This window comes from Quercus lobata, chromosome 7 (assembly GCF_001633185.2).
Source record: "Quercus lobata isolate SW786 chromosome 7, ValleyOak3.0 Primary Assembly, whole genome shotgun sequence".
Lineage (NCBI taxonomy): Eukaryota > Viridiplantae > Streptophyta > Magnoliopsida > Fagales > Fagaceae > Quercus > Quercus lobata.
In genome coordinates this window covers 22603376-22630958 of record NC_044910.1, presented here as the reverse complement: position 1 = coordinate 22630958, position 27583 = coordinate 22603376, and the positions used below count along the sequence as shown (strand labels likewise).

Below are 27583 nucleotides of genomic sequence, written 5' to 3'. Positions count from 1 at the left end.
ATTTTGGAGGATTCAGAGTATATTGGTCATTTTAGTGGTTACGAAAGTATTTTGGTCATTTTAGGGGTTTCGAGATATTTGTATTTTTTGTCAATTTTCAAGTTTTAGTGTATTTTTCATCATTTTAGAGGTATCAATGTATTTTTGCTCATTTCAGATGTTTTCGGGAATTTTGGTCATTTTATAGGTTTCAAGGTATTTTGGCTGTTTGTGAGGTTTTAGGGTTATTTTAGTAATTTATTAGGTTTTTGGGGTATTTTCATCATTTTAGAGGTTTTGGAGGTAGTTTGGTCATTTTTAGAGGTTTTTAGTGTATTTTGCTTATTTTTTGAGATTTCAGTGGTATTTTGGTCATTTTAAAAGTTTGGCCAGGGGGGGTAATTTGGTTGTTTTGCAGCTTTTGGGGGTGTTTTGGTTATTTTTTTAGGTTTTTGGGGTATTTTGGACATTTGTGGTGCATTTTAGTCATTTTGGCAATTCTAAGGGTATTTTAAAGATTTTTTTGATATTTTGGTAATTCTCAAAAGTAAAATAAAATTTTTTTTTTTTAGTGTGGGAAATTTTGACAAAAATACCCTTGAAATCACTAGAATTGCCAATATACCCCTAAAATAACCAAAATTTCCAAAATACTTCGAAAACCACAAAACGTAAAAAAAAAATAATAAATAAATAAATAAAACCTCTTAATTGATCAAAATTGCCCCAAAATCTCTAAAATGACTAAAATAACCTCAAAACCTCTAAAATGACCAAAACCCCCCAGAAATGAGTAGAATGAGCAATCAAATCTCAATACCTCGAGAATGACCAAAACACCCCCAAAAACGGCTAGAATGAGCAGTCAAATCTCGATACATTGTGAATAACCAAAATGCCCAAAACATCTATAATGATTAAAAAAACCACCTCGAAATGAGCAAAAAAACTTGAAACCGACCAAAATGCCCCCAAAATCTAAAAAATGTACAAAATACCCTTGAAACCTCAAATGACCAAAAATGCCCACCAACCTCTAAACTTGCAAAAACACCCAAAAACCTATAAAATGACCAAAAACATATACAAACCTCTAAAATGACCAGTATTCCCTTGAAATCTGTAAATTGACCAAAATATATTAAAATATTTAAAATGATCAAATTACTCTTTAACCTCTAAAATGGTCCCAAAAAAAAAAATCTTAAAACCTCAAAAATGACCATAATACCCTTGAAACCACTTAATGACATAGTTAACCCCAAAAATTTTGGTCATTTTAGAGGTTTCAGGTTTTTGTGCTCATTCTAAAGGATTTGATGTCATTTTGGCCATTTTTGCAATTTTGGGGATTTTACATGTTTTGGGGTATTTTTGATCATTTTAGCAATTTTGCGGTATTTCGATCATTCTAGAGGTTTTAGGGTCTTTTTGCCCATTCTAAAGGAATTGAAGGCATTTTGGTCATTTTGTGATTTTGGGGGTATCATTTTAATCCTGTTACAAGTTTTGGTTTTTTTTGTCTAATGGACTTTTTGGGGTATTTTTGGTCATTTGAGAGGTTTCAGGATAATTTGGTCATTCAAGTGGTTTCAATGTATTTTTGGCTGCTTTGAAGTTTTGAGGCATTTTGTTCATTTTCATGGTTTCGGGTTGGGGGGAGGGGGGGTTAATTTTGGTCATTCTAATGATTTCAGAGTATTTTTCGTCATTTTGGAGGTTTTAGAGGTATTTGGTCATTTTTGAGGTTTCGAAGGCATTTTGTTCATTCTAGTGGTTTCAAAGTATTTTTTGTCATTTTAGAGGTAAGTATTTTGGTCATTTTCGAGGTTTCGAGATACTTGTTTTTTGTCATTTTTCAGGTTTTAGGGAATTTTCGTCATTTTAGATGTTTTGGGGAATTTTGGTCATTTAATAGGTTTCATGGTATTTTGGTTGTTTGAGGTTTCAGGGTTATTTTAGTAATTTATTAGGTTTTTGGGGGGGGGGGGATTTTTGTTATTTTAGAGGTTTTGGGAATATTTTGGTCATTTTTAAGGTTTCAAGTGTATTTGTTCATTTGAGAGATTTCGAGTGTATTTTGGCTAAGGTTTAGGGGTATTTTTGTCATTTTTAGAGGTTTCGAGGGTATTTTGCTTATTTTTGAGGTTTCAATGGTATTTTGATTATTTTAAAAGTTTTGGGGGTATTGTGGTCGTTGGGGACGTTTTGGTCATTTTTTAGTTTTTGGGATATTTTGGACATTCGCTGTGCACTTTAGTCATTTTGGTAGTTCTAAAGGCACATTTTAGAGGTTTTGGGGTATTTTAATGGTTTTTTAATATTTTGGTAATTGTCATTGGTAAAATAATTTTTATTTTTATTTTTATTTTTAGTGTGGGAAATTTTGACAAAATACCCTTGAAATCACTAGAATGGCCAATATACCCCTAAAATACCCAAAATTACCAAAATACCCCCTCAACCACAATACGTAAAGAAAGAAGAAGAAAAAAGAACCCTGAAACCTTTAATTGACCAAAATACCCTTGGTCATTCTAATGATTACAGGGGTATTTTTGTTATTAGAGTGGTTTTAGGATATTTTTGTCATTTTAGACGTTTTAGAGGTGTTTGCTCATTTCGGAGGTTTTGAAGGTATTTTGGTCATTCTAGTGGTTTCAGAGTATTTTGGTCATTTTAGTGGTTTCAAAAGTTTTTTTTTTTTTTTTTTGTCATTTTAGAGGTATCAAGGTATTTTTGCTCATTTTAGATGTTTTAGGGAATTTTGGTCATTTTATAGGTTTTACGGTATTTTGGTCATTTGTGAGGTTTTAGGGCTATTTTAGTTATTTATTAGGTTTTTAGGGGTATTTTCATCATTTTAGAGGTTTTGAGGGGTTTTGGTCTTTTTTAAGGTTTCAAGTATATTTTGTTCGTTTGAGGGATTTTAAGTGTATTTTGGCTGTTTTAGAGGTTTAGGGGTATTTTGGTCATTTTCAGAGGGTTTAAGGGTATTTTACTTATTTTTGAGGTTTCAATGGTATTTTGGTCATTCTAAAAGTTTTTTTTGGGGGGGGGGGGGGGAGGCGTATTGTGGTCATTTTGCAGGTTTTGGGGGCATTTTGGTCATTTTTTAGGCTTTTGGGATATTTTGGACATTCGTGGTGCATTTTAGTGATTTTGGAAGTTCTAAGGATATTTTGATCATTTTAGAGGTTTTGGGGTATTTGATGGTTGATATTTTGGTAATTCTCATAAGTAAATTTTTTTTTTTTTGTCTGGAAAATTTTGACAAAAATACCCTTGAAATCACTAGAATGGCCAATACACCCCCAAAATCACCAAAATACCCCTAAAAACAAACCCTAAAAAAAAAAAAAAAAAAAAAAAAACCAAAACCTCTTAATTGACCAAAATAGCCCGAAATCTCTAAAATGACTAAAATAACCCCAAAACCTCTAAAATGACCAAAACACCCCTGAAACGGCTAGAATGAGCAATCAAATTTGGGTACCTCGTAAATGACCAAAATGTGCCAAACATCTAAAATGATTAAAAAATACACCTCTACATCGCTAAAATGAGCAAAATTCCCTAAAAGCCTCTACAATGAGGAAAAAAAAACTTGAAACTGACCAAAATGCTCCCAAAATTTAAAAAATGGTCAAAATACCCCTAAAACCTCAAATGACCAAAATTACCCATGAAACCTCTAAGCTAGCCAAAACACCCAAAAACCTATAAAATGATCCCAAAAAAAATACCCAAAGCTCTAAAATGACTAGTATTCCCTTGAAATCTGTAAAATGACCAAAATATCATAAAACCTCATAAATGACCATAATACCCCTAAAACCACTTAATGACACAATATAACCCAAAAATTTTGGTTATGTTGTAGGTTTCACGTATTTTAGGCCCATTTAAAAGTTTCAAGGTATTTAGTCATTTAGTTGGTCTTGGGATATTTTGGTCATTTTATAGGTTTCAGGTTTGGGGGAATTTTATGTCATTTTGGTCATTTCTGTGATTTCGGGGGAATTTTAATCATTTTACAGGTTTTGGGATATTTTTTATCATTTTAGTGATTTTGCGATATTTCGGTCATTTTAGAGGTTTAAGGGTCTTTTTTATTCATTCTAGAGAAATTGAGGGCATTTTGGTCATTTTGTGATTTTGGGGGTACCATTTTAATCATTTTACAGGTTTTGGGGTATTTTTGTCATTTTAGAGGTTTTGGGGGTATTTTGGTCATTTTCAAGGCTTCAAGGGTATTTGTTCGTTTGAGAGATTTCGATAAAAAAATGACCAAATTACCCCGTAAACCTAAAAATTGACCAAAATACCCCATAAAACTAAAAAGTGATCAAAATACCCTAAAAAACTAAAAATTAACTGAAATACCCCCGAAACCTAAAAAATGACTGAAATACCCCACGAAACCTAGAAGTGACCAAAATATCCTTGAAACTTAAAAAATGACCAAAATACCCTGAAACCTATAAAATGACAAAAATGCCCCTTAAACCTATAAGACGATAAAAATGCACCCTAAACCTAAAAAAGATCAAAATCCCTCCAAAACCTAGAAAATGACCAAAATAGCCCCAAAATCTAAAAATTAACGAAACTCCCCTAAAACCTAAAACATTAGTGACATTCCCTCGAAACTTACAAATTGATTGAAATACTCTTAGATCCTTTAATTTGACAAAAATACCCTTAAAACATCCAAAATACTCCAAACCTCCATTTTGGTAATTTTGGAGGCTTCGGGTGTAATTTGTTCATCTTATAGGATTAGTGGTATTTTGGTCATTTTAGATATTTCGAGGGGTATTTTGGTCGTTTTAGAGGTTTAGAGCTATTTTGGTCGTTTTAGAGATTTCAGGATATTTTTGGTAATTTTAGCGGTTTCAGGTTATTTGTGTTCATTTTAGAGGTTTTAGGTGTATTTAGGTCATTTTAAAGGTTTAGGGGCATTTTTGTCATTTATAGGTTTGAGGGTATTTTGGTCACTTTTAGGTTTAGGGGATATTTTGGTCATTTTATAGTTTTAGGGGTATTTGGTCATTTTTAGGTTCCAGGGGTAGTTTGGTCATTTTCTAGGTTTAGGTGGTATTTCGATTAAATTTTAGGTTTTGGGGGTATTTTGGTCATTTTTAGGTTTCAAAGGTATTTTGATCATTTTTTAGTTTTAGGGGGTATTTTGGTAATTTTTAGGTTTCGGGAGTATTTTGGTCATTTTTTAGATTTAGGGGTATTTTGGTCATTTTTTAGGTTTCAAGAGTATTTTGGTCATTTTTTAGGTTTTGGGGGTATTTCGATCATTTTTAAGGTTTAGAAGGGGTATTTTGGTCATTTTTAGGTTTAAAGGATATTTTGGTCAAATTTTAGGTTTAGAGGGTATTTTGGTAATTTTTAGGTTTTGGGGATATTTTGGTCATTTTTAGTTTCAAGGGTATTTCGATATTATTTAGGTTTATGGGGTATTTTGGTCAATTTTAAGGTTTCAACGGTATTTTGGTCATTTTTAGGTTTCATGGGTATTTTAGTAATTTTTAGTGGTTTTTGATCATATTTGGTCTTTTTTTAAGTTTAGGGGATATTTTGATAATCTATACATATATAAAACCGAAACCTCTACAGCTCTCACAATTTTCCACGTCACCACTATTTTAATAGAGTTTTACTTAAACTAAACTATTGTAATAACCTAAAATAGAAAGAATCTAAAATATATGTTTCAACCCAAACCCGACTAGAAATTTCATTTATGAATTCATAAACTAAAAACCCTACAGATGCATAGCCATTCAAAACTACAAACTCTCTGTCACCGGAGTAGTCTCCTTACTTGCCTAAGATTCTTCTAATCAGAGCAACCGTTAATGTTGTAGAGTCTTTCTTGTGGTATTCTACCATTTTCCTTAAACTCAGATGAGAGGTGTGGCAACATATGCGTACTGTATTGAATCAGAACAAACGTGGGAAATACTTTGTAAGACATTTTATTATCAATAAATTTTTTTTAACCTTTTTCCTTAAGTCGTTGCTTTTGCTAAGCACTGTTGTTACGTTGAACTTTTTTGTTATATTGATCTTTTTTTGTTTTATATAGATTACATCAATTACGATTGCACTATTATTCTTATTTTGTGCTCACATTAAAAGAAAAGACCTGTGAAAGTGTTTGTGAAAGGGACAAAGGTTTTTAGTGGTCACAGGTAAGGGAAGATTTAAGTGATTGAATATATTGGTCTTAAAGAGTGATTTGGGAGGGCAAAGAATATTTGGCAAAACTTTTGAATAGCAATAGTTGTTTGATGAAAATTGATTTTGCTTAGAGGCATAAAATTCATCTCTGCAGAGGATTCACTTTGATCTTGTGATATAGCTGATATGGTTTAGATTTTAGCTTATCCATGGATCACATTCAAAATGTAAGAGAAAATGTCTAAGCCAAATTGGAAAGGGGCTAGGACTAAATATTATTTTCCAATCTATTTCTTTGCCTTTGGAACTAAATCAGAACTAGACAGTATCTATGCCCTATACATATACTAAGATGATATGATTTACTAAGATGGATTCTTTTGTTTTATATTTGCTAGATAATCTTTAATCTATGGACTATGTGAATATAAGTTTGATTTGTATTAAAATTGGTAGAATTTTTTGTGTTGTGGTAGAATTTTACTAATGGAATTTGTAGAATTATTGATTTTTTTTCTTTGGTTGCTCATAATTTATAAAATTAATACGATCTTTATTAACACAGCTTTAATTTTTTTAGAAATAACATTAGTTAGATAAGAATCGAAGAAAAGTAATATCTGAGTTGGAGTTTATTAATTACATTTTCTTTTTTGGTTTTGCTTTTAGAATTACAAGAGCTTCATTTTAAACACAATAGGTGTGAATGTTTCATGGTTAAGGAAACTCTTTAATTGTTATTTAATGCATGTTCTTGAAAAGAATTTGTAAGTTTTTCAATTAGTGAGTCTTGAAAAAAATGTCTCAATTATACTAGACTCGCGTATAGAGAGGCCATGGCATTAGTTATAGGCTCTAGATATTGCCCTTTTTTTATGTCAAATTTGGAGAATAAGTATAGCAGGTGAGTACAAATGAGGAGTTTGAGTGACTGAAACTTCTTTAGCTATATTTTGTGTTTCAATTGATCACAATTGTTTGTTTGTTTTTTTTTTTTTTTTTTTTTTTTTTTTTTTTTAAAATATTCATGTTTGAACGGTATCTTGTACAATTGCTATATATATATATATATATATATATATTATATCATTAATGTTAATGTCATCTCCTATTTATAAACATTTAAGCTAACTATAATGAAATGAATATTTGAAATAATTTTTTAAACTACCACAATTAAAAAAAAAAATTGTCAATGGCAAAAAAAATTAACAAAAATATTTTAAAACTCATATTTAATAGTTTTCCCGTCCATTGCACGGGTTAGCGACTAGTCTTAAAAGATTTTAAGAGTATTTTGGTCATTTTTAGTTTTAGAGGCATTTTGGTAATTTTGATTATTGGGTAATTGGGTGGGTTGAAGTTTACACATAATAATTGGATTGAGTTGAGTTTGGATTAGAAGTAATTAATTAAATGGGCAATAAAATATTTATGTACCCAACTTAATTATGTCAACCCAAAACCTACTCATTTGATACCCTAATCACGACTCACATCCCTAAGTCAAAAAACTAGTTGTATTCTTTAAAAAAAAAATAAAAAACCAAAACTAGCCAGTACCCAGTAAAAAAGCAACCAATCAATGGTCACACGTCAGCACCATCTCAATGGAATTCTTCCGCTTCCAGAGTATACTCCAACGGTAAGTAAATGTAGAGTAGACCGTAGAGTGTAGACACCACGAATCCACGATGCTCCTGCGATCTGTAAGCCTAAGCCATGGATATGAAACTTTAACTCTAAGACTTAGACCTAATCGTCCTGCAAAGAACAGACTATCAAAGATCATCAAATCTTGCGCTCCCAGAAAGGACCTTCAAGGCCAATCCGTTGCTGTAAGAGTTTCTCTATAGCCTTTAATTCATGCGCCGCATTTTTAAAATTTTGCTTTAGCTTATTATTTCACCTACAAATTGATTATTATGCTATCTATCTCTTGCTTCACAATCGAGTTTTCTTCACAATCGAGTTTTCTCCATGTAGTAAAAATTAGAGGAACTTACATTTTATATACGGGTGCTCTTAGGGTATTTGATAATGAACCATTTTAAGAAAATTTAATACCACTTTCACAGATGAATATAAAAAACTGTGATAAAATGTTAGTTTTTTTTTTCCTCATAAAAAGTTTATGAAAATAGTTACTAAACCAGTGCCATCAGGTCATCCATTAACTTTCCCCTTTGTATATATACAATGTGAGAAGGGACTTTGTTCATTGCTGAGCTGCGCAGTCACATTCTATTATTTTTATTGCCTTCATAATTTGGATGAAGGGAGTGAGAAGAATTTGTGATGTCTTATGGTTTTATAGAGAAACTGGTCAAAAACCCATCTTGTTGAGTTGATGAATTTATTATATTTGTTTTGCTGATTCTGACATTGAATTATGAATTATTGATAAAAATAAAAGAAACCATTTTATATGGTAAGATTATTGCAAAAGCAACCTTATGGAATTGGAAATTGTCTTCTTCTTATTTATTTATTTTATCTGAAGCTAAAATAGAAACTGGACAATGCACACCTTTTCACAAGCTAAAATAAGATAAGTTGCGGAAATGCTTTTGAGTCACTATTGAATTTATGTCTAGTTACCTGGAATGTGCTAACTGGTGTTGTTGGATATGTGCACGTTGGAGGTGATTGAATTGTTTCATTAAATTGTAGATCATTGGTCTGGGAAAATCTGGAAGAGCTGCAGCTAGGCTTGCTCTTGCAAGAGGTGCTTCAGTTCTCGCAATTGATGAAAATAAGAATTTGGGTCTGTTAGAGGTAAATTTGCATATCCTTTTTCATAACTTTTTTCATGATTCTCTTAAATTTAAATGTCGCTTAAAATAGGTCTCCTCTGTCTCTTTTCCTATCTACCTATTTATATGATTGTAACGGTCCCATTGCTTATTGGTTGCAGCAAGATCCTCTTTTTGAAGAGTATAGTGGTTTGAGAACAATTCTTGGAAACCTTGATGTACAGCTACTTAAGGATGTCGATTTGGTGGTTGTTTCCCCTGGAGTTCCACCAGAAAATTATGGTCTATCCACATTGTTGGAGTCAGTAAGTCAATTAATTTATATGATTGACGTTAAAAATAAAGGAAAAAAACCATATTCCTATATTTGAACAAGAAAATGGAAAATGCACTGTCTCCCTTCCACACCAGGGCAAATAAAAAATTGCTTTAAATATTATATAATGACATGCTTTTATATATTTGTTTCCACCTGCTTTCAACGTATGAAATTTGAACCCTCTTAAATATTTCATGTCCTTCATTGAAGTTGTTCTACATGATGCTGTTATCCACCAATTCAAAAAGTTGTGCATAAAAAAAAATAAATGCAGGGACAGCGGATAATGTCTGAGTTGGATTTTGCTGCAGAAATTCTTCCAAAAGATATCAAGATTTTAGCAGTGACTGGAACCAATGGAAAATCAACTGTAGTTACTTTTGCTGGGCAGGTTTTACAAGTCCCTTTCTCTTTGTTTGTATGTATATATGTATGTATGTATGTATGTATGTATGCATGCATGTATGTATGCGTGTATATGTATCTAGACATTATAACGTCTTTGTTAAATGTTTTTTTATTGTGAGCTATAGCAGAAGAAATTAGAATCCTATTTTGCTGCTTATAAAGGTATAATTTCCTTTGTGGGAGCACAAGATGAAAAATTGAAATAAAATGACAAATGAGTAAGATGCTAAATTTTTGTCCCCAGAGCATTGTAGCTCAAATGAAACTTCCTATCCTCATAAGTAAGCATAGGTTAATGAAGAAGCCATAGTTTTATGATTTCTTTGCACTAAAATATCAGTTGGCATTCATGTGACAGCTAGTGCCTAGATGAGTCTTAACTCTTAAGCATAGTTTACTTGATTTTTCTTTACTTTTAGTTAATAGTGAATTGCTGTGACGTAAATTTTAATTAAAGAGATCCTTTTTTTTTTTTGGTAATTCCTTTGGCTATATTACTTATGAGTCCTGAATGTGCAAGGTATTTTTTCCCCAATAAAATTATATTACATTTAAAAAAAAAAATGAATTGAAGCAATTTAGAAAGTTCAGGGTTTTGATTGAAACCTTAAAATCTAGTGTTGGATTTGAAACCATTCCCAAACTATGTAAATTGGTAACCACTTAAAAAAAACAGAAAACATATTTTAAAGAACGAGAAGTGTTGTCTGTTGCTCTCGAAATAGAAAATGTGTTAACCACCACCAAATTTCTTGTATCTGTTAAACCCTAACCCCATTTCTTGTCTCTTGAAAATGCAATTCACTCTAATGCTCCTATTCTTTATTTGAGAAGCACCAAAGAATTCTCTAAAATCAAATGCTATGTTGATTTCCCACTATTGCTTGTGCTCTTCCTTGGCACACTATTCTCCTCTGCAAATTTTCAACACTATTCTGGATCATTATTGATATACACTTATCTTTGACTTCTATAATATAGGAAATCCCTATTACTGAAGTACATAAATATCCTTGACTCTAGGAAATTAAATTTATTTTTAAATAAATCAAAAGTTGGGGGGTGGGGGGGACTTCAACTGTAGACATCTTTGTTGGAAATACCAAAAGGTGCCAGTTAAGTTATAAGGCCATTGGCCTAGGAAATCAAATAAAATAAAAATAATTTAATTAACTATAAGAGCTAAAATGAAATCCAATCAAACATTAATGAAATACAATTGACTTCTAAAATTATGCAAAACCAAATTAAAATAAAATGTCTTTACACTTCCCACATCATTCTCCCCTAATTGGGGAAAACTCATCATTGAGTTCTGAGATGGTGAAGGATAGCTGATAAGAATGTCACAAGTGATACTTGCACCAATTCTTTAAGCACCTTTGGTGGCATTGTGAAGAAAAATGCTTTATGTTCCACCACATCATTAAATTAATCTAGAATGATAAAATTAATTGTTAGAATCAATGTTGCAAATGAGCCTTATCTCGATCCATAGAAAGCATGATTGTATTAAGCTCCACCTTTATTTCTTTGATGCCTAAAAAAAAAAAAATGCTTCCAATATCAAAGACTTTCGACCCATCAATTTAGTGGCAAACCGGCTAAAAGGGGTTTTACATCGACTTATTTCTGAGTCTCAAAATAGTTTTGACAGGTGGGAAATTTACCCACGGGGAAATTTATCCATGTCCTACCTTGGTATGCCATTGGGTGCTTATCATAAGTTTGTTTCTATTTGGAATCCTATATTGGAAAATTTTGACCAAAGATTGGCAGGTTGGAAGAAGTTGTATCTTTCTAAAGGTGGTAGGTTGACTTTGCTTAAAGGTACGCTTTCGAGTTTGCCTACCTACTACCTCTCACTCTTTACTATTCCTGCTAGTGTGGCAAATAGGATTGAGAAGATGCCAATCTCTGGCGGAGGGTTATCTCCACAAAATATGGTGAGGGTCAAGGGGGGTGGTGCACTAAAGTCTGCAGGAGGGATCATGGGTGTGGTATTTGGAGAAGCATTAATGAAGGGTGGGAGAGCTTTTCTAAGCATCTGTCCTTTGCAGTGGGTGATGGAACTTGTATCTGCTTTTGGCATGATAGGTGGATTGGTGAGAATTCTTTAAAAGATTGCTATCCTGAGCTTTATGCATGTTCAGCGGTCAAGGATGCTTGCATCTCTGAGGTATTGTGGGCTCCAGAAGGGGGTACTATTAGAGTGTGGAATTTAAGGTTTTATAGAGCGTTTGAAGATTGGGAGTTGGCTGCATCTTATTCTCTATTTCAGCTTATCCATCCTCATATTCCTCGGGGTGATAGGAGAGATACTCTTTGCTGGCGGCTAAAAGGGGATGGAAAGTTCGACACCCGGTCTTACTACCATGAGATTTGGGGTGCCTCGAATTCTTTATTTCCTTGGAAGGGTGTTTGGAAACCAAAGATTCCTAAGCGTGTGGCGTTCTTTCTGTGGACAGCTACACATGGTCGGATCCTCACTTTGGATAATCTAATGCTTAAGGGTCGCCCTTTGGCTAATTGGTGTTGTATGTGTTGCTGCCCTTTGGCTAATTGGTGTTGTATGTGTTGCTGTGATGGAGAGTCGGTAGACCACCTTCTTCTTCATTGTCCTGTTACTCATTCCCTATGGGCTTTCATGCTTCAAGCTTTTGGTATTCATTGGGTTATGCCAGGTTCGTTGGTGGGTTTGTTATCTAGTTGGCATCAATGGCTTGGGAAGTATAATTCGAAAATTTGGAATTTGGTTCCAGCCTTCTAGGGTGCTTAATGTGAATTGTGTGGTTGGAGCGAAATCGTCGATCTTTTGAAGATAAAGAGAAAACATTGGAGGAGTTAAAGATTTTATGCCAACGCAGTCTAATGGAGTGGTCTCGTTGTTGGGGTTTTACTAAGTGTTCTTCTCTCTCTAAGTTTATGCCTTCCCTTAGCTTAGTTTCCTGACTCCTCTCTTGCTGTTGTGTTGTGTTGTGGTGTGTTGCTGTTGTGTTGTGTTGTTGTTCATCATCATGAACATTTTGTACTTCTCATTTATTTTTTTCCCTCTTTAATATAAGATTTCTGATTACCTATCAAAAAAAAGGATTGAGAAGATGCAATGGAACTTCTTATGGGGTGGTATGGAGGATGAGTCTTAAAAATTCACTTAGTGAGATGGGCAAGGTTTGTAACCCTATGCCTAATGGTGGGCTAGTAATAAGGAAGATTACCACCTTCAACAAAGCTTTATTGGGGAAATGGTCGTGGTGGTTTGGGAATGAGGAGACATGGCTTTGGAGGTAGTTGGTAGAAGCAAAATATGGGTGGATTGCAGTCAAAATTGGGTAGGGGTTCTTATGGTTGTGGTTTATGGAGGAATATTTTGGGAAGTTTTTAGTCATTTTACCTGGTTTAAGGTTTGGATGGGGAATCGGTTGAAGTTTTGGTATGATTGTTGTTGTGGTGATCAATCTTTGAATGAGGCTTACCCGATTCTATATGACATTGCTATTGATAAGGAGGCTTCGGTTGATTCTTCTTTGATTAGGCAAGGGGTGGGGGAGAGGAGGATATGGGATGTTAGATTTTTTCGTGACTTTAACAATTGGGAATTGGAGCTAGTAGTGGACTTTCTTCATATTCTGGTGTCTAATTCTCTTGCTAGTGATGGTGGGGATCTTATGTGGTGGGTGCCAAAGAAGAAAGGGGTATTTGATATTTGCTTGTTTCATAATACACTAAGAGGTTCCTCTTCGGTCATATTTCCTTGGAAAGGTATCTAGGGCGTCTAGGTACCTAGATGGGTTTCTTTCTTTGTTTGGACTGTGGCTTGGGGGAGGATTCTCAATGGTGATAATTTGAGGAGGAGAGGTTTCCCTCTTGTTGATTGGTGTTATATGTGTAGGGGTAGTGGAGAGACTGTAGAAAGGAATGGAATAGTTATAAGGGAATGCCTATTCCATTCCCTCCTAAGCATTCCTTTCAAAAAATAAGAGGAATTATGATTTATTTAATGAAATGGAGATCAAATACTGAATTATCTACATTTTGAAAAAAAAAAAAAAAAAAAAAAGACAAATAAAAGGTGGATTATATACTAGTGAAATTATATATTTCTTACTCTTCCATTCCTTGTTTTATAAACTCTAAAAACATACTATAAAAATACTCCATATTCATTCCTTTATGATCAACTCATTCCATTCTTTTATAAACTCTCAAACATGGTGTAAGAGAATTACTAATAATTATTGCTTGAGTAACTTTGATTCCTTGCCATTTCTAAATTCATCTTGTTGCAATGTGAATTTGCTATATTCTTTATTAATTATATTTTTGTGATCATTTGAAGTCAGATGCTTAATCATTTTGGCATTGAGGCGTTTGTTGGGGGAAACCTTGGAAATCCACTCTCGGAGGCTGCTTTTCTGTGCTTATCACCTTCTATGAAGCCTGGGTTTCAGGTGAGTCTGATTGTAAGAATCATTTCTCCTTCCACTCGGATATATTTAAAATGTCATTTTACAAGTATTTATCTGCGAATTTCATTGTCCTTTGAAGTCAAGGTCAACTGTAATGGTTCATTTCTCTTTCAGGTTGCTGTTGTGGAGGTTAGCAGTTATCAAATGGAAATTCCCAACAAGTACTTCTGCCCTTCAGTGAGTCGGTTTGAAATTTTAACAGTCCAAGTTTCATTTATATCCCCCCTCCCCCTTTTTGTTCGTCTGCTAATATATGGGCATCTTTGCAGGTTGCTGCTGTGTTAAACCTTACCCCTGATCATTTAGAAAGGCACAAGACAATGAAGAATTATGCAATGACCAAGTGCAGTTTACTTTCTCACATGACTGGCACCAAACTGGGACTTCTTTGTTTCGGTAAGTACTTTTATCATATCTCAGGTAGACATATTTTGTCCCAAGAAAGTTATATGAACTTTTTTCCGGAGATATTCATACTTTTTTTTTTTTTTAATTTTAATTTTAATTTTTATAAATTTTTTATAAGATTGAATTTTTTAATAAAGATTATAAGAAATAATTGAGAAATTATAATAAATACGACTTCAGGTTTGAGTTGGACTCCACTTGTAAGTGTGATGGTTTAGTAGAGTTCCCCAATTTTATAGAATTGGAAACAGTCCATAGGGTCCTTGTAGTGACAATAGGTAAATAAGTGATAATAGTCTTCTTGTATAATTCTTGTATACCTGGGTTGGAAATAAGGAACCTGATCAATGTAACATGAATGAGGACCTGGAAAATAGAAGTGAGATCTTTTCTTGAAAGTCTATGACAAACCTTTTTTTGAACTAAGAAGAAACAAAACTATTGAACTTTCTGAAAAACATACTCAAAAGTGGACTTGTTTCATAAAATAAGCTGTGATCTCAGTGACACTTCAGGAATCTTCCCAATAGACTCTCAGTTTAGAGTTTAGAGGAAGACAGAGTAGGTTAATTGCAATTTCAATTGCCATGGAAGTTGGAATGTTTAAGTTTTAAGTTGTTGTTTTAACAAATATGTATGTTTCTGCAAGCTGAAATACATACATTTTACTGTGGTTTTGATTCTTTTGAAACACATTTGAGGCAGGAAACTTTTCTGCTCCTGCTGCATAGCTCTTATTCTAAAAGAAGATTGGCAATTCTGAAACCCATAAGCATAAAAGCCTTATGTTTGATGATCAGAAGACCGTTCTGATTAAGTCTGGACTTTTGTCTTTATATCATCAGTTTGTATTTTATATTAAGATCTAGGTATCTTATCTTGTTGTGCAGATTGTAGTTGGTTTATCTTTTAACAGCTGTGTTCCGATCACTTTTAGGAAATCAGCATTTGAATGAAGCTGTTAGGGAACATGCTGAAAATTTTAATCTTGCTTGGATAGGAGCCTTTCCTGGAGTGAAAGTAAGATGTCTTTCCTTCATATATTTTTTGCTCAGGACTCATTGAGGACCATATATTGAGCACAATGTTTTGAAAGTATATACATAATTCCAAAAGCAAATGGCCCCACCCTCAGTGAAAGTAGGGCTATGGGCTAGGAACTTGAGCATTAGTTGATTTTGGACTGTATATTGCAGGACCTGATTTTCTGTTACTCCACTTTTTTCCTAAGTGACACCAAACATAAATTCGGATCTAGAGGCTCTTTAGAGAATCAAAAACTGCCCCAAATGTAAATTTGGATTCAAAGACTCTGATCAAACACCACCAAGGGAAGTCCTCAAGCCCCAAATACCATCTTTGGCTAAAATATTTAGCAATCTACCACTGTTTGCGAAATATATAGCAGTTTCTTTGTTTTGAAATTCGAGTTCATGAAACTCTAGTTCTACATAGAACTCGAGTTTATGAAAATCGAGATCCAAAAAAATGTGACATAGTGGCAGAAGCTGATCTGGCATTATATAATTTAAAAGTCCACGTGGAATTCAAGTTTTAAAAATTCGAGGTCCCTGTAATACGAAACTCTAGCTCTTGAAGCTCAAGTTCCTTTAAAATTTTGAACAAGTGAGAAATAAGCTCAGATTCCTATGCCTCTGTACCTTTCCTTTTCTTTTCCCATTTCATTGTCTTACCCAAGCCTCACTTGAAACCAGTCAAACTTGTGAACCACACCATCCCTCAGGAGCAAGTGTGGTCATTAGAGTAGACAAGTCAAAGACTCATTTAAGGAGCTTGTCTCACAAGCTTTACTTCATGTCAAAGATGTGGCCTTATGCGTGTGGGTCACGCTGAAGTGAAGAAGAAAAGTAAAGGAAAAGAAGAAAAGAAATAGACTGAAGAAAAGGAATCTATTCAGCCACTTTGGTGAGGAGAAGTTTTATGTTAGATTTACAATGTTGCCATTAAAAATGAGGACCACAGTTTTAGAGATATGGACCTCAGTTTTATGGTACTCGAGTTACACATTACAAGGAACTTGAGTTTGTGGTCGAGTTTCACAAACTCGAGTTCTACATGGCCTTTTTTAATTAAAATAATACAGGTTAGTGGGTGCCACCATGGCAGTTTTTTATAGAACTTGAGTTTTTGAAACTCGAGTTACATGTCAAACTCGAATTTTAAAAAGGTGGTAGATTGCTAAATATTTCACAAACAGTGGTAGATTGCTAAATGTTTCAGCCAAAGATGGTATTTGGCCATTTTGGCCCTCAAGCATCAAGCCCTGCACGTTCATTTCAATACAAAAAGAGCTTCCTTTTGCTATTGCAAAGCCTCTGGTTTTTAATTCCAGGATTCTAAACCAGATCAAGATTTCTGCCTTTTTATTATGGAGTGGTGTAGGAGGTCAATCTTGATGGGCAAGGGGGGGTTTGTTTGTGTGGCTTGATAGGATGGAAAATTTTACAAATTGAGGAGAAAACTTTCAAGGCAACCTTCTTTCTTTTTTTTGATAAGTAACGTAAGTAATTTTATTAGAAAAAAAATCAACCAAGTACACTGGAAGTGTACTATAGTGGCACAAATCAAGAGCCCAAATTACAACAATCAATAAAGGCAACCTTTGAAGAGGGCAATGATGGGGATAGACTTTGGGTGATTGAAAGAAGTAAAGGATTGATATGCTCAGTAGGCTTGGTGAGTGGTAGTGCTCAATGGAAGATGCGGAAAGGGACAACAACCAAGTATTTGTTAGAAAACTTTGAGAAGAGAACAAGATCTGCTAGTCTATCATTGACCAAATGGACTAGGAATATGGTTGTTGGTTCTGGAATTGGGTAACAACTGGAGATGAGGCTTTGTGATTACCATGCAGGTATGATGGAAGCTTGATGCCAATAGCAAGCACCACAACTCAGAATTCAACGTGTTTTGGAAAACTCTATGCTTATATCCACAAGTAACGCCAGCCAAAATACACTATCAATGATAAGAATTACAACCATAGACAATCAAATGCACTCATAGGTTCTCTCACACTAACACACTAGACAAAACTTTGTCTTCTAAGTCTCACACACACCTCAAGCTACACTACCAAACCCTTCATAGTGTTGTCTATATGTAAGGCTTTAATACTTTTCTTGGTGGACAAAGGAACATGAAATTACTTCTTTGACAAGCAATACCAAGAAAACTCACATAAGTAACCAATTCATACTAGGAAACCTCTAAAGTATTTATTAGCACCCCTTTGGATACTCCTTTGTGCCCCTACATTCTCAACAAGATATACGATCAATTGTATTCAAGCAATTCTTGGAATTAAAAAATAAACAAACTGTTAAGCACACACAGGTTTTTTTTTTTTTCAACCCCAAAAAAAGGACTATACTCTTGGAAGAAACCCACTCCATATTCTTCTAAGAGTCTTCTCCTCATCCCCTAAGGGAGGATCTATGGGCTGAAGCCACCAAATTTTTAGTAATTTTCATAAATCCACCTTAATCCAAACAAGGTTCCTTGAATAAGATGATCATTGTTTGCACAACCAAATCCAAACTCAAATCTATCTTGAATGAATTCGCATACGTCATACGTGTCTATCTTGAACTAACTTCATATGTGCACTAGACATTACCTTCATAGCAGATTCAACCTTGGGCTTTGATACTGACTTATTGTGATAGTGGAAGACTGGAAGTTTGATACCATTTTTCCTTTTTGTGAAATTTTATTTGGTAAAAAGAAGTTCCAGTACTTAGTGTCAAATCCTCTACCACTTTGATTGGAAAGCTGAGGATGCTCAAATTTGTGTCTTTCTGTGGAATGATATGGGAACAAACACAAAAGATATATTTTGGTGTGAGCAATTTTTGTCTAAAATATCAACCTCATCAAAATTATTTCTCCATTCAATTGACAAATAAAACATTAGAGGACTATTAAAGCTTAGTTCAAAACATTTGTGGGGAGCTTAACATCTGTCAGCCTATTTTTATAGATGTTAAAGCCATGCAGCGACAGCAAGAGTGTATGTGTGCTCTTGGTTTCTTTTCGGTCTCCTTAATGGTTAGATCTTTTCAAATCTCAAAATTTGGCCAGTCCCTTCTCTCAGTCAGGTTTTTAATTGTCTTCACGAAGCCTCCTAAACTGACTCCAACATCAATACCATTGCTCACTATTCTGATCAATCTGCTTTCGCTACTACATTTATAGGCCATGGAGATTGTGATCAAGGGGGAGGCCGATACAGAGGTAGGGCACCCCTTCTTAAATGTACTCATTGTGGGGGTTAAGAATCTTATGTAGGTTTTTGGTGGGATCTTTATGGAAAACTAATAATTCATCGGGTTAGTTTTTAGGAGTAAAATACTTCACAGTTTCATAAATTATTAAAAAAAAAAAAAAAAAACAAACAAACAAACAAACAAACCACGCACACACACACTTATTCGCTGCATGATGGTACTAATTACTCCAAAATCTGAAGAGAAGGATGATCAAGATGACATTGGTGTTGAAAGGAAGAATTCAATGATTGAAGTGCCACTAAAATAGAGTAGTTCAAATTGACCAGGTAATAAAGTCCATTGACTTCATGTCCATCACCCCTGAAATATACATAAGTGGGCCAGAAGATTGCAGCAAAGTTAAGAGTTTTGTTAAGCTTAGTAATAGACAAAAGGATAAAAAGGAAATTTAGGGATATGCAAGGAAGAAAATAGTAAAAGAGTAGGATTAAGGTTGGCAGCGTCCAAACCAAAAATGGAAGTAGTTGAGCCATCTACCAACATGGCTTGAGGAAGATTATTAGAATGCTTAAGGTCAGAAAGCAAACCTGGGTTACCAGTTATGTGATCTAGGGTTCTTGAGTAACAAGACAAGCAGAAAATATGGTAGTACCTTGCCCTACACGTTGACCAAATATATCCTTTCTTTGTAAATTGAACTACCTCTCCTTTACTTGGTTAGATATATCATTTGTTGTTAGTGCAGTGAGTCAGCATATGGGAGCGCCTTGCCTTACACATTATGAGGTTGTTCTTCAGCTTGTGAAGTATCTTGAGGCTCACCCAAGGCTTGGAATTTTATATAGAATCAATGGCGATTTGGATGTAGAGGTTTTTTCAAATTCAGGCTGGGTAGGAATGGGATCACCCTCAGGTGATCTAGTATAGGTGTAACTTGATCACTTGGAAAAGTGAGAGCTAGATAGAGTGTTATGTCTTGTTCCAGTGCAGAGGTTGATTATAGAGGAATGGTTCATTCATCGTGTGAACTCATGTGGATTAAACATCTTCTATAGGAATTGAATTTTGTTGTGTAATTTCCAATGATTTTGTATTGTGACAACCAAGCAGCAATTCATCTTACTTCCAACCCAATGTTCCATGAACGGACCAAACATATAGAGGTGGATTGTCACTCTTTTTCAAGAAAGAGTGGCGAGTGGTGTGATTGCTACCTTGTACGTCTCCACAGGGCTTAAGTTGCTAGTATGTTCACGAAACAATTGTGCAGGAGTTGTTTATACTTGTTATGTTACAAGTTATGCTTATATATGCCCCAGCTTGAAGGGATATTGTAAGGGTAATTGGGTAATGTTGTATCGTGGGGTTAACCTATTAATAGTATTAGGTAACCCTAAGCATTATTATTCAATTGTGGTCTAGAACAAATATATATGCCACTAAAAATAGTAGCTGGGCATATTTTTTAAAGGCATTATGCCACCTGTCTAGTGCTTTCTGAAACAATTATGATTTTAAGGTATAATTTGTATTGATTAGGTATTTCATTTTTTTTGCTTTCTTATTTTTTTGGAGGTCATTGCTTGTTTGCAACAGATCAACATTGAGACAAAAATTGCCAGCTTGGAAGTTCCTACCATGGGAGTTGTCTCACAACTACAATTGGATGCAATGAAAGTAATGGGAACGCACAACTATTATAATGCTGCAGTGGCTGCATTATGTGTTCTCGGACTTGATCTTGGACTTGATGCTAATGGTATGAGTTCAACAATTGAAAATTTAAGGGCACCACCGCATCGGATGGAAATTGGTAAGCCATAATGGATATTCATCTATTGTTATGTACAAACTGTTGTCTCAGTAAGTGTGTTTAGGGCATTCTAATTTAACTTTCTAGAACACAATATATTTTTTCACCGATGTGAAGTGGTGTGTAAATAATGCATTGAATTTGTAATAAAATCGTTGTCATGTCTTAGCATCTATACCAATTCTTGAAAATTTTATATCACTCTCCTTTAATCCATGGTTGCTAAGTCAATAATTTAGGCACACCCATTATTTCCTTAGTGTTTATTATGATTTTATTTCCCATAGATCAAAGAGTCTGGATTTTATACTAGATTAGCATCGTTATGCAGTACACAGGGATGCCAATGGGGTAACATGGGTTGATGACAGTAAGGCAACAAATGTTGAAGCAACGTACACTGGACTATTGGGTCTGAAGCAACAAAAGTCTGTAATTCTACTTGGTGGCCTTGCAAAGGTATATTAAATTAGTGCTAAGCTCTACTTTCATGTATATGATTGATTGCTTATGTTTAGTATTTCATTTACATAAAAATCTTAGTTATATAAGACAACTGTGAACAACTTTTAGGATTTAAAAGTATTGCTTATCTGAGACACCCTTAATCAGGGTTTGAAACATAAAGTATGTTGATGTGCATTCAACCCTCATCCCACATATGATAGAGATCAGTAATTTGCCTTAAACAAATTTTATTTTTATTCAATTTAATTTTATGTTGTAAATTCCACTAATGGCAATGTGGTAAATCTTTGTTTTTGAGGATTCTATAAAGGCAAACTTGGTTATTGTCAATGTGTTTTTACCGCAACGAGGCTTGCACATGTTGTTGTCCTTGTCTGTTATTTTTTTTATACTCCCTTTAATTTTTCTTAATAATGAATTGTGTTAACAGCTGTTTATCATACTTCTAGACGTTGAGATGAAAAAACTTGGAACCCATGGAATTTTATAATGAAAGATATCTATATATTACTGAGCACTTGTGATTGAGTTTTACTTTCTGTTTGTTTCTTACTATCATTGTGTTCCTTTTTTTCCATTTTTTTCCCTTCTTGGGACATTGGGGCATTATAATAAGGTCCTTTCCACATAAAACTCTTTTACCCTGCAGTGATAATGCATTTTGTCCATTATTGTGAATCTACAAACCGAAGCGTAGCAGCCAGTTGACAAATTTTTTAGATGTGATGATTACACATTTATTTTTTGCCTTGAACAGTGCATACACATGAAACCTGATGTCCTTGCTGCTTGTTTACATGTCTTAAGTATTCATCATGTGGCAAAGAGCTTTGTAGTTCAACTGGCACCTCTTAGTGTTTCCAATAGAGATGTTCAAAGTTCAAATCCCCACTACCCTATTGTTGTAACTATCTAATTATTAAAAAAAAAAAAAAAAAAAGTACTGATCATGTGTAAAAATCGAGTATGAAATGAATTTTCTCTAGTGGATTTAATTTATGCACATGCCATTGAAGTAGATTTGAATCCATCAACATGTCAAACATTGAAAGTGACTTGAGGCTAAAAAGCCTCTGAAACAAATTCTTATGAAGTCCAGTTGACAGCTATTTTATGGTTCCCAGCATCTTTTTGCTTCTTGTAATGTGGTTGGTAACTGTTAACCTAGCAAGCATGGACAAAGAAAAATGGGCTGCATGTTGTGTCAGACATGGACACACCTTGGACACGGCTGCGTGTGTGTTTATGGAATTAGGGATGGCAATTGGGCAGGGTAGGGTCAAATCAGGGGTGCCTTGTCCTCGCCCTGTCCCTTTTTTAGCGAGGGAAACTATGAATTCATTGCAAAACTATGCATTTTTGCCATCACCACTATTGATCGAAGAGAATGTAGCTCTTTTCATTTCTCAGTTCTTACCCTCTCTCTTTCTCTCTCTCTCTCTCTCTCTCCCTTTGCATTGCAACTTACCTTATATTGGCGACCGACAACCCATTAGTAGCCCCATCGCATCTCTTTAGGGACCGGCGATGAGTTCTCTAGGAAAGACCAGAAAGCTTCACAGAGGATGCTCACAGCTTGATGACCTCAATGATGACATCGATGAATGGTTGGATCATCTGCTTAGAGGAGAAGGTGACAGAGATGAATGGAAAGCTTGGACTTCACTCTTGACAACAAGATTATTTTATTTTGCATAAATTTTCTCTGCATTTTATGTTTTTTACCCTTTTTTTGGTGGGTATAGCATAAAGGATATTAATGAAAAAGAAATTAAAAAATACGCAAAGTGACTAAGTAACAACAATATGTTCGTAACACAAGGCGTGTTCTTTGGGGATGATGTTGTGTTGGAATTTAAGGAATTACCATAGGTTGCTAGTGTAGAGTATAAGACAGATTTAGCTATAAAGCTTTTGTTAAATTGGAAATCTTAGGATTCAAACTAACAAAGATGTTGATGGTTTTTTAATCCACTTGGTTTCAGACTTGGTGCAATCCAAGGCCATCATTCTCTTTGTTTTAGTTCAAGAAATTATTTTTCACTGTGTTTCATGTAGTGCTGTGTCTGTGCTTCCTATCTGTTAACACATGTATAGGAGGATCAAATTAATTTACGGTATGTATCTGGAGAGCTTCCAGGATCATCCCATTGTGACTTTCAAATGAAATTATTATTATTTACATGTTATGTTGTTTTTCTTCTTATACTTTTGCAGGTAGTATATGGGGAAGAAACTAATGGATTTGAACAATTGATTGATCCACTGAAGTATCATAGATGTGTGATCACTGTATGTGATCTGTTCCTTCTTGTTTTGTACTGAATTACTCAATAAAGATGCTTTTATTTAAAAATTCTTTACACTAAATGATTCCTGTTCATAAATGTACCCAAGTTCGGATCTTCGGGAAAGGTGATTCAGAAGACCTTGTCCGATAATGGTCTAAGCATTCCCTGTATTGGAGCTAAAAATATGGAGGATGCAGTCAACTGTGCTAAGAGGATGGCAAAATTTGGTTTGTCTTTTTCAATGCTTGAAATTGCTGCAAGAAACTTTATTATTCTGTCATTGCTTTCAGCGCATCATTTTACAATTAGTGACCTTGGATCAGATTCTTACTATGTAGTTTAGATGGCTTGGTCCTTCATAGGCGGGTTAGATTTAATATAAGGTCGTTGCCAAAGTAAAAAATGAGTATAGCTCCTGAAGAGAAGAGATGGATACAGCCTTTTAGATCAAATATAAGCCTCAATTCATAAAGTGCATTGTAATGTTTATTAGTTTTTTGAAAATATAAGTTGGATAAATGGATGAAGAAAAACTTTAGGAAAAGATATTTAAATGCTTTAGATGCAACTAAATGTACATCAAGATTCTCAAAGAGAGAACTTATTTTGGTGTAACTTTGGATAAGTCCTGATTATAACACATTTAACAGGAAAGAAAAACAAGAACGGAGATTCTATTTCCTTGATAGAAATTTCATTAAAGAAGAAGAGAGGTGGAGATGGGAGGATATGGAAGCTTCTATTGTACCAAATAATACAATTAACTACTGAAAGGTAACAATAACTCCAAGAAGATAAGGAAGAATCATGTCTTGGATGTACAGAGAACTATGGAAAAGCAATCAAAGGAAAGCATCTCTGAATTGTGACTGGATATCTCAACACCCTTGGAAGCTTTGTTGTTGTGCTCATTTCTAAATGCTCCACAAGGAGCACAATGGCACTGCTTAGAATGCAATACCTCTAATAAATGTCACTCCCACTTCCCTCTAGCTACACTAACAACTGAAGCACAAGTTGGCATAAACCAATTCAAGGACTTTCCAACTCAAGAACAGTATTATACAAAACTAAATTCAAAGACCAAAATTGTGCAAGCAACTAACTAGTGCTGAAGCAAATAATTAAAGGACTTTCCATCTGTTTTCACATACAAGAACAATTATAAATGTATAATTAAACTAGCAATTTCCATTTTTTTAAAGTAAAATTGCAGGTACTATTTCTTTGTCAAGGGCCAGTCTGTCTGATTAAAGCATGAGGTACAAATAATTGGACATATGGGAGTTTGAAGACATGAGCATATGGTGAACAACCTCTGTTGAAACATTGGAAGTCATAAAAGCTATAACAGAAGATGTATATTTATAGGCTTTATTGATCAGAAAGTGTATTTAAAATATTTTCCTGTATGGTTATTGTTAGGAGATTTGATAGCATGGTGTTAATTTACAATAAAATGACAGTGGTTATGGCAGCATTTCTTTTCATGTTGGACTGGAACATTGGCTAGTTTCAAGGGAAGCATATAATTTTATTAGCATTTATTAGGTTAAATTTCTTATTAAGTATTCTGCTACCTTAGTTGTCTACAATGACCTCAATAGCGTTTTCCTTTATTTGTTTGAAACTTGTCTTTCTTGCCTCCTTTGAACTTCTATACTAAAATTTGTACATAACCAGATAACCAAAGCTCAAATCCAGTGTAGTCATATACACTAATAATGTAAAATAATTGTGTAGGACTCTAGTCTTGGTGGCCTGTTTAGCTGGAGGCTCAGACTGTTCCTTACAAATCCAATAAACATTATATATGAAAACTTAAAGCTATTCAAGGTAGAGTTAGTAACTTCAGTGATTGAAGTTACTGTACAGATCTATTGTCCAAAGTTCTTATGGTTGAGCTTTGAGACTGTTTAAAAGCATTGAACTTGTTTCAAAGTCTCATTTGAAATTTATCCTAGGACTTCTTAAGAAGCAATGCTGCTGTAATGTTGCTTCCATCCACACCCATAACTTCGAAAACTCACCTTCCATTGTTTTACCAATAGTGCACCATTAGGTTTTTCAAGGATGTTGATTAAGTTAACCAAGTTGATGAAGTTAACTGTGAGCTTTTGTGTTTAGAAAAATCTTTCTGTGGTCTTTAGTATTAAATTTTAGGATTTCTAACTTGTAGACAATGACCTTTTAATTTGTAATGAACGCAGGGGATGCTATTGTACTCAGTCCAGGTTGTGCGAGCTTTGATGAATTCAGAAATTTTGAGCACAGAGGTTTGGTTTTTCAGGAGATGGCCTTCTCCTCGTAGTAAGTTTTCATTCCCTGTATCACTGCTTCAATCATAATTGGCTCCTGTGGCCGATGGTGTAATTTACTCTTAACACTTTGAACTTTTTGCACAGCGTACTGTTTAACATATGATTTATCCAAACTGTAGGAATTGCAAATTAATCATCCTCTACCTCTCCCCCGGATTATGCCTGTCCCTTATCAAGTTACTGGAGTGCACATTTTAAGGCACCGTTTATAGGGATTTTGGAGTCAAAATTACTATATATATATATAGAGAGAGAGAGAGAGAGGTGGTAGTTACACTATGCATATGAGACAGTTGAAATCATTTTCAGTTGGAGTGTACGGCAATGTATAACTCAACATGTACAGAAATAATTATTGATATATGTTTGTGAGAGAGAGAGAGAGAGAGATCAGTATAATCAAGTTTTAACAGTCTTCTGATCTCTTCATCTAGTAGTTCTGACAATATGTGAACACTAGTAATTCCTTTGCATGCAATAAAATTTTTCCTTGATTAAAGTTTAGAGCAATGATAGTTACATATTTTGTGTACACACAGCTGAAATCGAGTTTTAACATGATTTCAATTATAATTGTAAAATTGTATTTTCAAAACATGATTTCACAATTTACAATTACAATTGAAATCGTGTTTTAGCTGAAGTTTGTACGGCAATGTATAACTTAACATGTGCAACAATAATTAGCGTAAAATTCAAAAGTTGGGAGGTTGGGCCAAACAAGTCCTGCCATCCTGTCTATTAAGATATGGGTGTAAATTTTTTGGAAGTAATGTTATTGGGGGTAGTGGCAAAGTCATCCCAAGGATTGGTGGGTTTTGGTTTGTGGATTTATTCCGAATACTTGTAAAGAATAGAGACGCAAAATTCTTCACCAACCTTTCAAAATTTTGAGGTGGCATATTGTGATTGGTTCTAATAAAAGCAAAAGTGGGTTCAAATGAAAGAAATTTAATCACGACATTCCACTTTAGTTGTGAAAAAGAGGGCATTTTTTTGCAAAATATTCAATTTTTGCAAGAATTATTACTGAAAAGCTTCTGTTTGAAGTTATTTTGTTATGTAATCTCTTTTAGAACTCGAATTTGCTAAAATCGAGTTCCAAGCAAATAGTTGATGTCTGACAGAAAATACAACATCAGACAATCCGTGTGGGAAGCTATCTATTCGAAACTCATGTTTAGCAAACTCGAGTTCCAAAAGGGTATATAATAAAATAATTTTGGGTGGACTTTTTAATAATTTTTTTTTTTTTTTGCAAATATTAAATGTTTGACGAAAATCTATATATTACTAAAAGCTGAAGCGTGGCATTTATTACTTCTGAGCTCCTGTTGCGCCACCTCATTGTCACGTCATTCGTCACATAATTATTATTTATTATTTATTCTTTTTTTTTTACAATATATATATATATATATATATAAATAGATTATTGACTTTACATCTTTGTCGGTTTTAAAATCTATATATATTTCTTTTTTATTTCCAATTTTCCTATAATTTCTTTTTACGTTCACTTATTTTTTTTTAAATATTTACACTTTCTTCAACATTTCTTCTTTCCTTATCTTTTTCATCTCCCCACTACCCTTTACTTTAATATTGTTATTCATCTTTCCTTTTATCTTCCTTTATTTGTCTCTTCTTATCCTTTCCCTCTTACTATAAATTTGTCACTCTTTTCCATTTTTTGCATAGTTTTCTCTCACAAAAAGGTTCTCTCTCTCTCTCTCTCTCTCTCTCTCTCTCTCTCTCAATGTTTTGGTGGATTTTTATTTTTTATTGCATCTTCGCTTTAGGTTGATAAATTTTTGTGTTTTTAAGAACTCTAATTTAGGTTGATATGATTTAGTTTTGTGTTTTAAGTTATTGTTATTATTATTATTTTTCTTTTTAA

The 27583-nt window shown here is 34.0% G+C and overlaps 2 protein-coding genes across 9 annotated transcripts; both read left to right on the top strand.

Annotated features, from left to right (window-relative positions):
* The first annotated feature begins 7753 nt into the window (after nucleotides 1-7753).
* LOC115953202 (UDP-N-acetylmuramoylalanine--D-glutamate ligase-like) lies at nucleotides 7754-26172 on the top strand. 8 transcript variants are annotated; one of them, XR_004083661.1, is made up of 14 exons: nucleotides 7754-8015; nucleotides 8851-8955; nucleotides 9095-9238; nucleotides 9527-9643; nucleotides 14004-14123; nucleotides 14244-14306; nucleotides 14399-14525; nucleotides 15475-15557; nucleotides 20366-20603; nucleotides 20935-21062; nucleotides 23289-23363; nucleotides 23469-23589; nucleotides 24013-24721; nucleotides 25573-25655. XR_004083661.1 is itself a non-coding variant. In XM_031070737.1 (14 exons), coding segments are annotated over exons 1-14 (1533 nt in total). In that variant the 5' UTR covers nucleotides 7756-7871; the 3' UTR covers nucleotides 25804-26172. The 8 variants fall into 8 exon arrangements, 5 of the variants coding, with proteins under 5 accessions (XP_030926599.1, XP_030926597.1, XP_030926596.1 ...); XR_004083662.1 differs by having other exon boundaries at nucleotides 7755-8015; nucleotides 14004-14111; XR_004083663.1 differs by having other exon boundaries at nucleotides 7755-8015; nucleotides 20387-20603.
* Nucleotides 12688-13665, top strand: LOC115953203. The gene has a single exon (XM_031070740.1). The coding sequence runs from the start codon at nucleotides 12936-12938 to the stop codon at nucleotides 13428-13430; it is 495 nt and encodes a 164-aa protein (XP_030926600.1). The 5' UTR covers nucleotides 12688-12935; the 3' UTR covers nucleotides 13431-13665.
* Nucleotides 26173-27583: the final 1411 nt, after the last annotated feature.

Excerpts from the sequence above, each read along its gene's own strand:
- LOC115953202 (XM_031070735.1), top strand. The coding sequence starts at position 7,872 with ATGCTCCTGCGATCTGTAAGCCTAAGCCATGGATATGAAACTTTAACT. Across the intron at positions 15,558-20,365 it reads GAGCCTTTCCTGGAGTGAAA|GTCATTGCTTGTTTGCAACA; the intron begins GTAAGATGTCTT and ends ATTTTTTTGGAG. Across the intron at positions 21,063-23,288 it reads TACTTGGTGGCCTTGCAAAG|GTAGTATATGGGGAAGAAAC; the intron begins GTATATTAAATT and ends ATACTTTTGCAG.
- LOC115953203 (XM_031070740.1), top strand. The coding sequence starts at position 12,936 with ATGGCTTTGGAGGTAGTTGGTAGAAGCAAAATATGGGTGGATTGCAGT.